General features: G+C 39.7%; 1 protein-coding gene across 1 annotated transcript in view; it reads right to left on the bottom strand.

Moving 5' to 3' along the window:
- The window catches only part of kdrl (kinase insert domain receptor like), a 59,206-nt gene that overhangs the window by 20,435 nt on the left and 20,320 nt on the right, over window positions 1–18,451 (bottom strand). Inside the window, exons 9-21 of the mRNA XM_036569068.1 lie at window positions 18,216–18,382; window positions 16,952–17,108; window positions 13,544–13,652; window positions 9,685–9,790; window positions 6,670–6,957; window positions 6,306–6,452; window positions 6,005–6,133; window positions 4,897–5,003; window positions 3,795–3,930; window positions 3,321–3,425; window positions 1,509–1,622; window positions 1,318–1,406; window positions 22–175 (exon numbers count right to left, since the gene is read on the bottom strand). Of these exons, the coding sequence (XP_036424961.1) occupies window positions 22–175; window positions 1,318–1,406; window positions 1,509–1,622; window positions 3,321–3,425; window positions 3,795–3,930; window positions 4,897–5,003; window positions 6,005–6,133; window positions 6,306–6,452; window positions 6,670–6,957; window positions 9,685–9,790; window positions 13,544–13,652; window positions 16,952–17,108; window positions 18,216–18,382 (1,808 nt within the window). The remainder of the gene's footprint in view (window positions 1–21; window positions 176–1,317; window positions 1,407–1,508; window positions 1,623–3,320; window positions 3,426–3,794; window positions 3,931–4,896; window positions 5,004–6,004; window positions 6,134–6,305; window positions 6,453–6,669; window positions 6,958–9,684; window positions 9,791–13,543; window positions 13,653–16,951; window positions 17,109–18,215; window positions 18,383–18,451) is intronic.

The following is an 18,451-nucleotide window of genomic DNA, read 5'->3' as shown; positions in this document are numbered from 1 at the left end:
AGGAAGACACTCAGCCGCTACCTTCCTCCTCTTCCTCCGAGTCACAGTAGCTCTTATCTTCGATGAAGCCCGAACTGGCTGAGCTTCCTGTACTGGCCACGCTCTCCAGTCTGCGCTTGATCAACTCACTCAGATCACAGCCTGAGCCTGAGTGCAGCGTCTTGCCGTCTTGAGACTGAGGAATAAAGAGAATCAGAGTGTCTACAGCCATCCTGAAGTTTTTTAAAGATGTTTTAATGCCACTTCAAATGTACTTTTTGCAGTGATGATATACCAAACATACTTCTCTGTGTGTGTAAGCTCAACAGCAGGTAGGATTTAAGTTTGAGGTTTAGTTTAATGCACGCCGCTGCATCATGTGAGCGACCGTGTATTATTAAACGCATTAAATGATGTCAACTGTTTTTTATTTTTTTTTTCTCCTAAACAACAAATTCTGTACTCTAAAATCTATCTGTCTCCTAAAATCCAAGAACACGTAAGACAATTTAATACTTATTAAGGCTTTTAATTTGTAAAATGTAATTTCAGACAAATAAAGAATTTTTAAGGACCCTCAGACACCCTGTTATCATCTATTGTGAAATGTGTAATATCAGGAGCCCTTATGGGTGCAGCAGATATGCAGCAGTTTGTTCTGAGATGCATTAAGAATTTTTGTTTGGAGTCAGCTTTACACATACAAGAAATATCGATGCTATATTATGAGTAATACCACTTATATTAGAAAAACAAAATACATTTTCCATTATCATCAGCTGTTATTCTTTTCAAAAACTCTACATAAAAAACTGCTAGAAATGGATATACTGCACTTTGGAATTAAACTTTTATACTTACTCATATATTCTTGGTATTTTTGTGACTATCCGTGCAAGAAATAAACCGGTGAAGAATGGCATATTTAATAATGTTGAGTTAGTATAAATACTTTATTAACAAGGGCATGCTGCAGCAATATCCGATCTAATCAGCTCCTCTCATTAACTTCAAAAAAGAAATATGTGCTAGTCAGTGACTTTTTCCTAATGGCATCTTTGGCCGTCTTTGAAGAAAATAGTGTAAAAATTCATCATCATTTCACGTTTGATGTGAAAAAAATTAAACAAATGACAAGGTTGATATGACTGTGTTCTGTTCTCCCCTGTGCCTTGTGTATTTATCCAGTGCAACTCTGAAATTCACTTTGTGTTCTTGTCAGCACAAGCAGTTTCCACTCTCAGCAGTTTCCAAAAATAAATTTCTCTACTTGACACATAGTGGGAAATAAAGTGATTCTGACTCTTACTGATTCATCAAAGGTCACATCCTACATACCTTATACACAACAAAGTCTCCTCGCCTGCTCCTCAAGTAATTGGAAAGGTTTCCATACTTGCAGTACTCCACTATTATCATCAGTGGACCTGAAATGAGAAAATGGTAAATAATGAGAACATACACTTTAAGCTTCCTCCGACAAATACGTCAGATTTGTGGGTTGTGAAAAGTAGTCCTGTTATTCTCACCTCCTTGCTTAGTGCAAGCTCCCAGCAGATTGACCACATTGAGATGGTGCCCAATATGGATCAGTATTTTCAGTTCAGACATAAGCGCCCTCCATTCATTATTTGTAGCTCCGCCTGTTGCACATGAGGAAAGGAGATAGAGGGACAAGAGGGAACATCTTAAACAGCTGGAAAGATGCCATGGAAAAATGCATTGCTGGCTGTTAGGCCTGGACATGAGCCTATACGCACTGCATGCTCTAAAAGCAAACACATAGCTGTGTTTAACTCCCAAAAAACTGCGTTTAACTACCATAAGCTGCTTTTAAAACTGTTATCTTTTTTTTGGCTGGAAATGGGACTTTCTATAAATACAGGATGGCTGTGTAAGGGGACCATGAAAGAGAGCTTTATGCTTGAAAATAAACTAAGATCACTATGTACGTGGGTCATGCATGCCATCCTGATGACCCTTAGAGGTCTTGGAGTCACAGAGAGAGGCTGTTTTTCTTAACATGTCAGGCTTCCTACAGCTTAACTCCATCAAAGTGACACACAAGAGCTATGTTCACCGCTCAGTAGTAACTCAAACACAACTGATGCCACTTCTCAGAAGCATCCAGTCAGAGGAATTTTACAACTGTTCACATTGGAGTAGATTAAGGCAGCTGTAAAAGTGAGGCTTCCTCTTCTTTATAGTTTTAACAGGTTAAAACATTTGTTTTAACAGGTTTTATTTTTTTTATTGTTGTTTTATTTGCCCAAAAATGAACTATTACCATGCTGATCAGAACATTTTCAAGCAAAGAAGTACAGGCAGTGCAGTTTCATAATACACAGGCATTTAGGGAAGTGTGCTGCTTTTCATTAGAAAATGACCCAGGATACATGAAACCGACATTCAGCTAGTCTCTCTTTCTCTCTTGATGATTAATGCCTAGGGAGGATTGATAATATGACACCAATGGAATTACGAATCCAGAGTGCCCTGATTTATCATCATCATACAACACTACCATTGGAGCAGCGCTCATCACTCTTCCCAGCGGCCGATCTCTCTCCACAAGCTGCTGGCTAAACATTAAGGGGGGGGGGGTATTTTGACCAAGACAACCTCAGGCGGATACTGTCTCACTAAAGCTAAAACATTTGTTTTAGTTTGATTCATTAAGCAACTGCCCTGCAATGTTGTTACGTGTACTCTTCTTGGGGTACACCCGACAAAGAATTCCTAGAGCTTTCTAAATTCTGTATTATTCACCTTTGTGTTTTGGAATGCTGTAATAAAAACATATTCATAAATCCAAAGTGGAGATGCAACCTCACTGGACTGGGTTCACATAATCACATAATCTCAAAAACATGTGCTTGAGGTTAATTAGTGAATGTGTACATGAGTACTTGCAGATATACACTTTACACTTTTGAACCTTGTGTCATCCTGGAGAGCCAAAATTTCATAACTGCGGACTATCATCCTTAATAGGACATTTGGGTCCTCAGCTGGAACCTCTACATGCAATAACTCTAGCACAGCTGCTAATTGTGCCTGTATCTATCTTGATGTGAAATATTTCATGCAAGAAAAATGATCTACCATTTTCTTTGCTTTATATCTAACATTAAAACAATGGTGCAGTGCTTGTCATTAATTTGGACAGATTAAATGAAATAAGATGATAAGATAACATAAAAGTTCATAGGTCTGGCCTAAGGCATAAATCAAAATAGTTTATGTATGCTGACACTTGAGAAAATGGTAAATAACATGAGTACACATACACATATAGGAAAAAAGGAAAAATATGACATAAAGAAGACAATATTTCTCACCTTTCAACATTTTAACAGCAACTGTTTTGCATGTAGAGAGCTTGTCTATGCCAAAGGCAGAAGCTTCCACAACCTTTCCAAAAGCACCATGGCCCAGAGTTTTACCTATTTAAAAAAAAGAGAAAGGAAGAGAGCCATGAGTTTGCCAGTGTGCCTTGAGGCTCATAAATCAGGATGGTTGCTCCGTCAGGGGAGATATGGGGCTGTAATTAAAACAACCTGCTGAGCTTGGAACCACTTGGCTGACCCTCCACAGGGAATTTATGGAGTAGTTAAGACTGGACGACAGGGACAGGTCACTGATAAATAATGGCACAATACTTTCAGTCGAAAAGACAGAGAAATACCTGATGCATGTCGTTCAGGTACTGAGGCCTAGTCAATGCAATATTTCTGCTTGCGATATTTGTGCTCTTATTTGTGTAGAGGTTGGTGTTTTAATTTGAATGAATAGTGGAGAAGCATAGAGCTCACCCAGTCTGAGGCGATCTCTAGGGAACTCCCATTTGCTGCTGTCATAAGGCAGACGATCACACTGCTCATCGAGGGGCATCTGCTCTGGATCCATGATGATGGACAGGTAGCCTGTCTTTAAATCTGCAGAACTTGGCTAGATTGAGGCAGAAAAGTGAAAAAGTGAAAAGTGTTCATGATGGTATGTTATTTTTCATTGTAAAGATGGGACCACTTTATGAATGGTCTAAATGATTTAAAAACATTATGAGTGGTTTAAAAAGAGTTAGGCCATAGCAATAAGGAGTTCTAACACTCCTGATAAAGCTGACAGGTGCTGACTGATGAAGATGAATATAAGACAAGTAATCAAAAAGACAAGAGATTTAACAGTATGAATGAAAGTGGAATCACTATAAGACAAACAACAGGACCAATGTTTCCCTTTTAATTCATGCGTTGTAACTGCTTCTAAGTTATTTGCAAAGGTTTTAGGACCTTATTAATAACTATTAAAGTAATCATTTATGAACCCTTTAAGGGTAGTCTCATTCTAAAGTAGAACTGTCAGGTTTTGCTATAGTGTTAAATTTTATTAGGTATGTATGTTCTCCTCCTCCTCCTCCTCCTCCTCCTCATCATCATTATCATCATCGTATATTTATTTGTCAGGGGTAACCCACTGAGACCAAGGTCTCATTTATTTAAAACTTTAAATAAATTATGAAAAACACATGCAGCCCTCATCTATCATCTATCAGTTATTTAAAAGTAGTTTATATTAGTATATTATCAGCTTGGATTATATATCCAATTATATATTATTTAGCAACTGAAATTATTTATATATAACTGAATATGTACAGTCACACAGATTGAGACACAGATTGAGACACAGATCAGAAATAATCCACCCATAATTTAAAACTGCTCACTCAGTTAAAGAGAAATTCAAAAAAGGCGTAGCATGACTAACCACATCTATTATAGGATATTAGTAGTCAAATTGAGAAATGAAAGCAATTTCCTGCAAAAGTCAGCAGACTTTGCCAACACTAGAGAATCTGGCAACCCCAGAGCTGAACACTAGAACTGAGATTTGAAATAGTATTGCAGTTTTTACCTTTCTCAGTTTGCGGATGAAGAGAATCAGCATGATCCACAGAAAGGTGGCAGCAGCTCCAGTGCACACCAGGATGATCACCTCGATATTTGGTTTGCCTTCATCACCTGAAGTCACATAAAATGTTCCCATGGTCAAGCAGCTATTTTTAAGACAGCAGCTCTTCTGAGACATTCTGAAAGTCAGTTGACATTACCAACATTTCTCTTTTACTGACATTTTGTATACGTGTTGGACGTGAGGACATATGGCATTGTTTGTGCGATGTTAATTTAAGTTATGCATAGCATACTATTTATCGCATACTCAGCGCTCAGCGATTCACTGCAAAAATTCCAACAGTCAGCATACCCCCTAAGCCATTAGGAATTTCAATTCTCTCAAAAGGAGAAAAAAAACGGGTGAAGCAATCAAAACACACTCCCTGCTCTGCATGAATGAGAGACTTTGGCTGAGCTTCATGCAGACACACAAATATCCCAAATTCATTCACTCTGTTTTGCAAAGAAGCTTTTGCCACTAAGAAAATGGAGAGGAATGTTAGGAACAGTCTACCAGAAAGGGACTATTTGAAGGGACGAAGTCAGAGAGAAGTCTGTGCTGTCATGGTAACGAGCTGGACTGAGCACCGTAATTGATCATTTGTCTTCCCTCTGCATGTTTTAAGTTTCAAGCCCTGTGCTCCTTTAAGAAGTAACCCTGCCAGTCATTAGAGGAGCTTCTCGCAGACAGCACAGAGGTCAGCTCCCATGTGAGGAGACCCTCTCTGAACTCTTTGTCATAAAAATTGCCCTGGAATTTGCATGGCATTCCTAGTAACATCAGCTTCCATCTCATGGGATAGCTTAAATATCGAAGTTTGGCTAAAACTATTTGTCCTGTTGAACTCATGAGAGTCTAGAGAAAAAGCTCTGATGGGACTTAAATTTGTCACGCACCATGATGTCTGGCTGAAAGTATTTAAAGTAATTTGTGGGTTGCTACTGTCTAACGTGTAATACATGAGCCTTGCTAAATAGCGCAGGCCGATGCCACAGCTGTACTGTAATTCAAAAGGCTTGTTACAAGAAACAGGAAGAAGGTGAAGGTCAGCTGATTTGTTACTCACCCAGTACAGTGATGATTGCACTAGAGGTTGCCACTCCATCAGCGTTGGTGGCCTGACACTCATACATTCCCTCATCCTCTTTCTTCACCCTCTGGATGATCAGGACCCCGTCATCTCTAAGGGTAATTCCTAAATTTTGATTGGATTATCTGTGATTAGTTTACTTCTATAAAATACAGAGTGAATGTACTGAAAGTAGACATACAAATCATTTACACTAAAAGAAACTGATTCCTCAATTTTGAACGTGGTGAAGATACATGTGATATTTAAAAACATAAAAACAGCCATGCCGCTTCACCTGGTCCTTCAGTGACAGGAACCTTGTCTTTGTACCATGTGATTAAAGGAGGTGGAACACCATAGGCCAGACAAGCCAGTGTCAGAGTGCTGCTGCTGTTCACATCCTGATTGGTCAAGTTCTGCTTCAACTTAGGAACTCTCCTCTCTGCGCAAATCAAAGCAGAGTTATACAATAAGCACACTCATCTGTGAGCCCACAGCATGCCAAATGCAAAAAGTTCATGTCTCATATGTTTTAAAACTGAACGGATCTCATACCAGAAAATGGAAATGCCATAACTGTGAAATAGGCTGAATGAATGAAGAAACAACATATGAAGAAAGATGCTGTATTTTCTCAAGGCTTGGTAAAATGAACTCACCATCAATTATTAAAGTCGAAGTTGTGTTGACCTCTTTTTTGGAGCTGAGGTAGGTTGCCCGGCACTGATAGTTTGTGTTCTGACTTCTGGAGACGTCCTTCAGTCTGAGTGATAGAGAGACGGAATAACGACCGACCTGCTGTGTAAAGTTGTCATCGTAGACAGGCTGATTCTGCGGGTCGTACCACCTTAGCCGATCATAGAGAAATCGAGTGCCCCGGCAAGTTAGAGTGACATCATCTCCTTCAATGACTGACAAGGGCTCAACCTCAAAAGGCTGGGCTTGATCTAGAAGACAATAAGAGTTTACTGTCAAGTTCAGAAAATGCATCAAGTATCGCAGGAAAAAATGGAAATAATCTGATCTGATCCTGTAATCTAGCCGGAAATTCCACACTCTCACATTGTGTGATGTGATGTTCTTAGTTGTGTATTTCTTCAAGTGGGGAAATTAAGTGTTTAAGAAGTTTGAGACAGCGTACTTCAGATGCTCATCTTAAGTAAAGTACTTAAATAAAAACTAGCTAATTTTAAAGCTCAATAGTTTTTAAGGAAAAATTTCGGATCAGTAGCACCTCAAGATTGACGGTTTCAGCATAGGTATCTGTACTGGAAAATAAAAAGTAGTGTCTTGCCATCTCTATCTGAATGGCAATGCCATTACAAATACAAAATGTTTAAGTGTATTACATATATATTACATAATTACAAAATGAATTACATATTTTGGAAAGAAACATGCAATCAATGACATTTACACTTGATTTACATTAGTGAATTGGTAGGTTTGGGTCTGAACTTCTGGCTTTACATTAGAAATGCAGAAACATAGGAAAAATGTAAAGCATGATTTTTTCTATGTGCATCACAAGACCTATTGCTTTGAATCTAATTGAAATCATAAGAAAAACATAATTGCATATAACACACATGTAGAAGAAGGCAAACATGTTCTTGATTTTTATTGTATGTTAATGTAAAGAGGTTTTATTCAAGTGATTTGGGAGCATTTCTATTATTCTATTATTTCATCATGAAATTTTCACACAATGTTAAGGACTGTTTTTTTGGACAGTTAAAATATTCATTTCTACTCACTAACACTAAAAGAAAGTTGATAGTTTCAATGAGTTATGAGTGAAGAATAATTAATATACTTCTGTTATGGCTGACAAGTATGACTTCAAAGGGTTAATCTTTCCTCTGTATTTTAGACGGCTGAAAATATGTGACAGTATCATTTCTGGCCAGTAAATACCCTGAAACTATTGGAGACAATCTCAAAGGGGCTGTTAATAGAATGGGTCCTACTTTGGCCCATGCCAAAGAACACAAAGTTGCACATTACTGAGCCAGGAATGTCAAATTTGCAGTTATTTCCTGTTTCATCACTACTAATTGGAAGCACGTTGCTGGCGGATGGCGGCAGTGACGGCCGACCTGAAGCGGCTACAATAGGAACCAGGCTGAGGCCGTGCCTCGGGGGAGCTGGAACACACTTGTTTATTCGCAGTGTTCCGTAAGAGAAGACAGCTGTTATTACAATTCAGTCTCTCTCACCAGCATTCCTGCACTCAGAATCATCCCCACCTCTGCAGTAGCGCAGCACATTCTTAGAGCCATCATATTCTCTCCTCAGGTCCCCTGCGACCTGCCATCTGCAGCCATGCCACCTTGGTGCTTTCACTGCTTTAGTTGGCCTTTTTTTAGCTCACTTCTCTCTCTGTCAGCCCTCTCTGCTTGTTCAACACACATTCTGCTAGGTCTGTCACAATCATGACATTTTAGCTGACAATTAATTGCCATATCATAACTGCAATTAACAATTTGTCTTTTTTGTCCATTGTATGTAACCATTGAAGTATAAGCCTAAAATGGCCAGATTGTCTGATAATCTATCTTGCTTCTTAGCTGTCAATACTTAGCAGCTGTTAACAGACAACACACAGAGCTGAAGCTCAAAAAAACAAACATTACTCACTGCTGCCCACTAAAGGTGCTCCAGTCAGAAGCTAGAACTTCTCAATTAGTGCGTTTTCTGCTTTCTTTTATTTTTATGCGTTTGGCTCAACCCAACTGATTAAAACACATCCAATTCACATTGTGTTTGTTGCGACTGTGAAAGCTAACAACTGTGGAAAATGATTGCAATTAACTCAAACAACTGTGATCAGTTCAAACAATTTCATATTGAAATAAATTAGGTGATTATGTAATGACCAGAAAGGTCTATGTTCTGCTTAACCCCTGAAAGGAGTAGCTCAACCACTTATGCTTATGTGGCTAACAGCGACTGGAAGCTAGTAGCTGCAAATTAGCATGATGTCACTGGCACAAAGCTACATGATGACACTTTCACTCACTGTTAGCAACATTAGAATTTTTAACTGAACTATTTTTAAGCTCATTTGTGTGTCCTCATCCTAAGACTTCTTATTGGAGTGAAGAATGGAAGTGCGGAGTCGCCGACAGGTCTGTGAATGTTAAGGCTTTTATTTTCTCTCATTGTTCTGTTCTAGGGCACAGATTCAGCTGAAACTCTCGATTACATAACCCACTAAATAGGTTTTTTCGACTCAGGAACATTAGAACCTGGTCAGCTGCGTATAAAAATGATTCATGTTGGAGCAGGGCCACTGGGACAAGAGAAAAAAGCTGCTCTGCCAACAGCACAGTTCAGGCAGTTTAGACACTTTACACAGTGCCATATGGCAGCGGATGTGTTTTGCCTATTCTTTGCTCCAGTCTGCCATGCTGCCCAGTGACTTGGTTCCAATTAATGCCCCCTACTCTGCTCTCCTTATGGCACAATCCAGGGTGGGCATTCCTAGGTGTTGTAAGCAACTCATTACATATGTGTAGGTCAATATGAACCACATGACTGTGTGTTACAGTACGCCTAGCCATACTCATAAAACACAGCAAGGCAAAGCTTTGGAATGACACCTGTGCCTGTTGCAAAGAGGTGATTATTAGTCTTAGAACCCCTCATTACACATGGCACATCTCACTTACCATCCACGTAGAAATGAATCGGCATGGTCCGCTCTCCCACCATGTTGAAGGCTTTGCAGTGGTAGACTCCGGACACATTAGCTGTCACAACCAAGGTGCTTATGGTCTGTGTGAAAACAGCATATGCTTAGAATATCTTTCCACTTCCACACATTTTTGCAAGGTATTTCTAAAGGCAAAGTAACATAGTAGCCCCTGCAAACTGAAATAGCAGACTCGTAATATGAAATGTTGTTTTTGAAGGTTCAGCAGGTGGTAGAAACTTGAAGCTCATTAGTTAAAGGCTAACAGGTGGGTCATAGGTCTAATTTGAACCTGGCCTTTTTCCACTCGCCAGTCTTCACATTAATAAAAGGATACATCTGGAGTTTTTAAGGCCAAATGCACTGCTGAGTGCCCAGCAGAGAATGAGGGCCTGGGTTCCATGTCATTTCCTGATGCACTTTTACAATGCCACACTTGATCCGTCACCATTCAAGTGGAACCCATTTAACAGCCGTAGTAGACATAATAATAAGGCCGATTTTTGGCAAGGGACCAAATGAGAGAGTTCTGCTGTCTGTTTCCAAATGCAATCTGTTTTCAGAGCTATTGCATCAAACATGCAGCCTTCACTTCAAAGGTAAGGTGCTTCGAGTGCGTCACACCCAGTTTTTCAATGTTAAGTTCCTGCCATTCCCAGACTATTTAGACCTGTTACATATGACATCCAGGAAAAAACAACTTTGGCTAGAAACAAATGGTGTACTTTCAGGTATTTTTTTTGTCAGTCAGTTCACCAAGTGCAAAGACTGGAACAGTAAGATTCCAGGCCTGAGCACTGAGGATTTCCTCTGCATCAATTTGGCTCCAGAAGACCAGAAAAAGGTCCAAGAAAGCTTACAATCTTACAAAGTAATCTGTATCCAACAGATGTTGTTTTAGGGTGAGCCCATATGTTCATTATAGAAATTGAGATGTTAGCAGCTTCATATGGTATTTGCATGGTATTGTGTTGAAGGAAAGTTCTTAGAGCTACATGGACACATATCACTAAATATATCCAAAAGAATTCAGTGCCAGGGCCACAGCCTAGCCAGGCATTTTGGAGTGACCCCCACTTTCCCCCTCTCACTGCCGGCTGTTATGTCCCGCCAAGTCCCCTCCTTCTTTTCATCTATGGCTCCGGGCCACAGTCTGAAGCAGACTCTTACCAGCCTGTTGTTGAGGGCAGGGGAATTTATGTGAGGTGACAGAAAGGAATTCACTCTAAACAAATCTCAACCTTTTTTAACTGGTCATTGTTATCACTGACCTCTGAGTCTTACTCTCATAAAGCACCAGCTTTTTAGCCACAAGAGCTAGTAAACATGACATCCATCTAAATTTATGAGCTCTCACTTCAGGAAAAGTGTGTATGATATTCACAGTCTGAGATTATATCACATCATAAGAATGACGGAAAATAATCTTAAATCTTTATCATAATTAGAAGGAATAGTGTTTTGGAAACCGCTGATTTTGGTTCATTTATAAGTCATTATCTTATGGTACTTTGAAATTTGCTTTGATGGTTTGCTTCATTTAGCTCTTATTTGACTCATCGAGTTAACAGTCCTGAGTGAACTATAGATCAAATGTAGAGGAATTCTACAAACAGCACTGTGCAAAAGTCTCTTTTGCAGTGACCTTTCCCTGTAAGGGGACAAGTCGACTCAAACCATGCCAGCAAAATGCCCCCTACATCATCACAGAGCCAACACACCCCCTCACTGTAGGGGTCAGGCTTTTAGGCCTGTAACATTCTCTTGATGTATGCCATATATGCACTCGTCCTTTTTTTGAGAATATGATGAAGGATGACTTATCTGATCATATCACCACTAAACTCTCAAATGTCCATTCATCTTTGTACTGAGGGGTTTATGCACTGCAACCTGTCGACAGACTGTCCTTGCTAACACAGTCTGATCACGTCCTGCATTGACATTCTCAGCCACATGAGGAACAGCTGATCCCATTTTTCCTTACATATCACAATGATGCACAAGCATCAAGGTCATTGATTTTGCACTTTCGACCACAATTTCTAACCCTGTTAACTGATATCTTTCTTTAAATCTAAAGTGATCCAAATACAGTTTACTTTAGTCACTGTTCCAACTGAAAGACAGCAGTGTTTGTGACTGAAGCTCCTGCTATCCATGCCCCAATAAGTAGCCCTCTTTCAAAGTCTTTTCAATCTTTCCTCTTGCCATCTGGATCCAAAATCAAGGTCAGCTAGTACTGCTCAGCATTTTACACATGCTACAGAGCACAGTAAGATGTTTACTGCCTAACTGTATCATGCAGCACACCTGTCTAGCATCTACACTCGTTATGTTTTTACACTCATCTATTCAGGTTTTTCCTTTACTTTTTCTCCCCTTTTTTAGAATTTTCTCAGGCAGTCTAAGACTTCCACACAGGGCTGCAAATCAAGAATAGATGACTGCTACTTACAAAAGCATGTGCTTCGTTAAGTTTAGTGGAAAAAAGTTTGGGTAACAAGGTCCCCAGGGATATTTCTGTCTTTCCTGTTCAGAGGGTGTCTTGGCAATACAAGCAAGGGAGCAGTCAATACATAGTGGAAAAGAGTGGCAGACTTTGCATTAACTAGCATTAACCACAATGTAATATACTTGAATGTGCTCTTAGTTAATATTGTATGTTGAGGTATAATTTGAAACAAGGCCCAATGGATTTCCCCTAACTCATGGTTTTAAGAAAGGGTAATGTGTTACAGTGAAGGATCACCCAGATTGTGATGAAAACATACTGTAATGCAGGGACACCTCAAAAGTAGAGCTAACACAGCACTTGGATAGCTTTGGCTTGGACAGTTGGTCTGTTTTGAGGATAGTGGCCTGAGAAGGTTCATGCAGATAGACTGATATGTCTGCAATAGAGGCTGACTCTTGCTACAACTGCCCTATTAACTAGCCTGTTTTCCATTACATGGTGATTGACAGGTTTTATGTAGAGTTAAATAAGCTGAGGCTGTTAGATCAATGTGTACTGAAGCACATACACACACAAATGTTCTGAACTTTCTATGTCACCTAATAAACTGTGGTCATGAGTCATATTGGTGCATACAATCTAAAAGCAAAGTTATGTCTCAAACAAATTCATGAAAATTTTACAAAGTTGTGCTCTAAAACACCAAAATCTTTTATTTGCTGTAGTTTAGAAGGTCTACTTTTCTCCCTTGGCGTTCCATATGATTGTGTAGTATGGTACATCTGATTTAGATTTGCTCCCCTCTTTGGCTCTGAATTCAGCTCCTCTTTACAAGTAAACATTTCAAGGTCAAAATCAGTCACAGTTACTTTCTGCTAAATTGAAGCAGATCAACTGGATCATTATTAGTCCAAATAACAAGCCATTCCTGGCAGTATGTATGTATTATGTAAATGCACTGTTTCCACTCACAAAGGGAACTGTTAGTTAGACTTCCTTATATGTGTATTCATTGTGTTCTTTGTGATCAATTTGCTACTCATTTGATTGGAAAAATAAGCAATAGCTGTAAGTAGGGGTGGGCGATATGGCAAAAAAGCAATATTACAATACTTGAAGGCATAACAATAGATAATATGTATGATGATATTTAGTTTTTAAGTTGGAATACTATCTAAAACTATAAATACAACAGTTTTTGTGCATCATTTAAACTCACTTCGTAAGAAAACATGCAGTTATTTAGTGTACTGATATCCACAATGTGCTCAGAAAAGCTTATTGTGGCATATGACATAATTTAGCTCAATACGATAAAATATTGTCATACTGTCCACCTTCTGGTGTAAGCACAATGAAATCAATTTATTGTACTCACCTTATTTTTGCCTTTTAACAGCTCGGTGCTGATTAAGACTTCATTAACAAAGTTAGATGAATATATGGAGTTGTCTTGGACAGGGACTGGACGAGTGTAATTCATGCACCTAAAAGAAAAAAGAAAGGGATCTAATTGACACAAAACAGGTCGTTGCAAAACAAGGTTGATCAAAGGATTTCCAAGTCAAGCTTGTTCCTGTTCTATAAGTTATATGCTTGCTGACTTTTTGGCAAGTATTATGCAAAATCCACTTGAAAAGCGCATCAGTCAGACACACCTAGTTACTTAGTTTCTGGTTTGGCTGCAGAAACCTACAACCTCTAAGAACAGGAGTTGAAGAAAGGACGCCTTTGCCTTTGAACATCATGGCAGGACGCACATGAGGAAATACCAGGGCATGCAGCCATGGAGTTTCAGAGGGGGCATTTTCCCTGTGTTTTCACTGAGGAGCAGTCAGAAAATAGCTTTTTCCTTTACAACCAACCAGAAGAAAGTATTGGAAAAAAACAGCTCTTTTAACTGATGCCACTCAAGATTGTTTGCCTTTCGCCATTGACCCCAAGCTTTCAAGGGCACATAGAAATACCTCAGTTTTCTTTTTTTTGTTTTTTTTTTCTGCCTCACTGTGTTTAGGCCCAGCGTGTTGAACTGCCTGCCTCAGTTCTTGAAGACAACAAAAGACTACACGGCAACCTTCTGAGGAGAGCAACAATTGGATTAATGAGAGTAGAGGCCAGAGAGGAAGCAGCAGCATGACAGGAAGGGCTGAGTCATGCGTCACCAACAGAGGAAACACCCCCGCTCTCTGGCTGCCTGAGATAAGGCTGAACCTCAGACCTCTCTGGTCAGCAAGGCATAGCTGATAACTTCTCGCCCACTTGATTGTAAAAGACCCAGGACAGTGTCCCACCAGCATGGGTAGAGCCACTTCCATTGATCCTCCATACCTCTGACCCTCCATAATCATTAACACTACAACCCCGGAAGCAAACAATCATGACTTCAGCATCACTTAAATATGATGTATTTGCATGGTACGTCGTGTACGTCGCCCACTTTTTTGCTGAGATAAAGACATTTATGATGTTGTTGCAATGTAAAGAAGAATATTTTTACTATTTCTCTCCAACCATGGCAATTAATCTGACAGATGTGCCCCTCATTAGCTGCTGAGAAGCAGGCCTTCCCAACAGCTACATTCATGTGCTATTGTTTCCACTGCCATAACTGATTATCTTTTAAACTGCAGAAAAAGAGGTCCTTTGGCATGACTGACCCTCAATATTATTTCTGTCACAGTTTTGACAAACCGCGTCCCTTGACCAGTAATTAGTTGTAATTATATGGAGTCCCTGTCAAAACACACTGCCTGAGGTGCAAGATAATTTGGGCCTACATTGTCTGCTTTCCAAAAATGTTTTTTTATTAAAATTTACTGCTGCGATAACCCAGGAGTAATTGTCTATTGTTTGATTGATCTTACAAATCTATGGTTCTTCTGGTGACAATCACAAGCTTGGGTGCACTGAAAGCATTCGTTTTGTTTTTTGTTCACTAGCAGGCTGTTATGTATACTAGATAGCAGCAGTTTTGGCTATTCAGGTGATTATGGTCCAAGAGAAGAGTTCTGGGCCATTTTGGTCATTATGGTCCTGGAGAAGAGTTATGGATCATTCTGGTCATTACAAACAAACAATAAAGTTCTGGGTCATTAAGGGTTAAGACTGGGGTTCTCAACCTTCTTCCTCCCAAGGCCCACCTGCTTATAACTATAAAGCATAGCAGGCCACAGAAAAACTAAAATCAATTTTTTTAAATAGCTTTTTTCCTTATTTGCTCAGACTAAAAACCTGTGAATTAGGGCCTGAAAAAGATCAGATCACCTATTTCAGTTCAATCACAGAAACTAAAATGTGCAGTTACTTGCTTCTGGCTCTCCCACATGAGTAACTGTTTGGTCTGGAGATGTCTCTTTAGTTTGTGGGTTTTAGCACCTCTTCAATAAACCACACTCTTTCAGATTTCCTTCGTCACGATCAACAATAATAAAACTTACTTGACATCTGCTTCTTTGACATTGGTTTATCGATTTGAGTTTAACTACTTAGGTCGCTGATGCTTGGCCAGAAATCAAACACATCTCTTCACTATTATTTTATTGCTCGTATATCATTTTTATCAGCTGCAGTTTGAGCTGCAGCAATCAAATGAGAGTCAGACGTTAAAACAGGCAAATTATGCTGCCAGTACAGCGCCGACATGCTGCTCTAACTAGGCTCTACTGATGAATTCCCTCATTTCATCATAATATGCAATTTCACCGCACTGAACAGGGTTCGGTTGGAAGCAGACTGGTTTTTGCCAGACCGGTTCAGCTGTTTGATGCAGACTCGAATGTGAGTGAAATGTTCACATACATCAAAAAGGAGCAAACTAAAGAAAAAAGTGTATAGGTCTACACCGAACAAGGTAGGAGAAAGTGCCCTGAGAAACCTTTCCATCTCTGCTTAACTGTACTGCGTGCAGGCGGCTGTGTTGTCTCAAAAGGATGACATTTATTTAGCCTTTATTTAGCCATGATGTTTTTATCTCTGTTAATATTTATATTGGTTATATTTTGGAAATGCTTGATTCTTCGATTTTTAGTTACTAAACCTAAGTTCATTTTTTTTTTACTTCTGTTTTCATGACTTAACAGTGCCGTTACTGCCCCACTACAAACTACTGCCTCCCCCTCAGTACAGGTCTGTGGTCTGTGGCCCACAGTTTGGGAAACCCTGGGTTAAGAGATGATTTCAGTGGCATTCTGGTCAGTATGGGCCAAGAGAGAGGTTCTGGGCCATTCTGGTCATTATGGGGCGAAAGAGAAGTTCTGGGCCATTCTGCTCATTTTGGGCCAGGAGAGGAGCTTTGGGCCAAGAGAAGAATCCTGGGACATTCTTGTTATTACAGGCCAACAAAGGAGTTCTAGGCCATTCTGGTTGTTATTGGCCAATACAGGAGTTGTGGGACATTATGGTCATCATGGGCTAAGAGGGGAATTCTAAGCATTTCTGGGAATTCAGAACAGACATTGATAGTTCAGTTTGATAAAGACTAAACTATTGCCTTACTGATCTATCAAGAGAAATAATGAAATAAAGCAAATGTGAAAAGCAAAATAATAATGGGTTAATCAGCACAATAAACACAGCAGTTTACAGGGTTAATAAACTCAGTAGTCAATTAACTACTTGACCACTCATCACGTTCCTGTTGTGAGTCACCTATTTATGAATACTTTTCCAAGAACTACGACAACAGTTTGGAAACACTCTTCACAACAAACAGAGAGCGCTCTGTCCAACCACAAAATGCAGTTACAAATAATAGCTAAATGTAGCTTAAGCTGCAATGCTGACTCACTTTGTGAGCTTTGGGTTGGGATCACACGGCTGCCACAACCAGGTGATATTAGGCTTTGGGTATCCATAGGCAGTACAGGTAAGCTGGTGCTTTTGTCCATGCCTGTAGGTCTGGGGGCCTACAGAAGCCACTTCCTCCTCAGAGATCCTCGGCTTCACTGTGAAAGCACACAAAAACGTCATGGTACTTCAGTGCAAAAATGTCTCCCAGTATATTTAATATATAAAAATACTATATCTACTACATCTACAATAAGAATAGAGGATGAAAAGGTTATTACAAAGAGATTACTGACACTCACAGAAGATCAACTGTCATTACACAAAACAGATGAGTGGAAAGAATGAGAAAACAAAGAGAGAGGGACTATTTCCCTCACAATGTCCTTTGAAAAACAGCATGCTGGAGGATTTTTCACATAAATGACTTCAAAGTCTACATGAAAGTTGTTTAATGTAATGCCTAATTGATGCCAGGAATCTCTAAATTCTGTTCCCACTGTGTGTGACTTCAGGTTGGTTTGGGACTGTAATGATGTATGTCAAGCTGGACAATGGTCCAGTGTAGGAGTTTTTTATATGCAACAGAAGAGAGGTCCTTATCCTTGTATGGCCTGATCATAGAATTCCTAGAAAGTATGTGGGAATGGAAAGATTGAGAGCACATTTTTTTTTCCATCAGACTTGATGGAACATGTCAGCATGCTAACTTGAACATGTCCAAATCAGTTGAATAGTTCATTCCTATGTTAAACTCACCATACCCACGGCTTACTTATGTAAGAGTCTGATGAAGAACATGTTTGTTCAGAACGACATATCACAATGGTAAGAATTACACCATTTTCATATTGGGAGCAAGACTGTTTCAAATGTTTTGTTTGTTGTCTTTCACTCATTGTTATCTGAGGTGCAGAGTATGTGATTTTCAGAGCAGATCCTAAGGCACTACACTTAGTATGTATGCTGTAAAATGGTCAGTTTGTCCAATAAGCCAGTAATCGCTAAAGTAAGTCCAGTGGAGACTGTAGCTGAGTGCAGCATGCAGCGCTGGAGACCCACACATCTCAAAACTCATTCAAAGGCTACTAATCAACTCCAGCTGCACTCACTACGTCAATCCAGTCTGCGCAACAGAAAGCCAGAAATTCCGCTCATAGCAGCTACCTGCAGTTGAACCCAGGGGGCAGAACAGAAGAGGCAAAAAAAGACAAACATGTCCACAACTTCACTGTACTCTGTTCCATCAGCTTAATCATGCATACCTTTGACCAACAGGGTGTAGCTGAAGTTCTTCTGAAGCCCTTTCTCCTGGTTTGAGAGCACAATAGTGAAGACCCCAGCATCCTTTGGCTTCACTTCCTTGATGGTGAGGTTGTAGCCCACTGCCTCATAGCATAAGGAATCTGTGATGGGCTTCCCATCTTTGTACCTATAAAAGTTCACTCAACTCATTACAACTCTTGGTACAGTATAAGGGATGGTCATTCACTGCTTCAAA

The sequence above is a fragment of the Colossoma macropomum genome, unplaced genomic scaffold (genome assembly GCF_904425465.1).
Source record: "Colossoma macropomum unplaced genomic scaffold, Colossoma_macropomum, whole genome shotgun sequence".
Taxonomy (NCBI): Eukaryota; Metazoa; Chordata; class Actinopteri; order Characiformes; family Serrasalmidae; genus Colossoma; species Colossoma macropomum.
The sequence above is the reverse complement of the archived record's forward strand: the minus strand, read 5'-3'. Positions and strand labels throughout refer to the sequence as shown.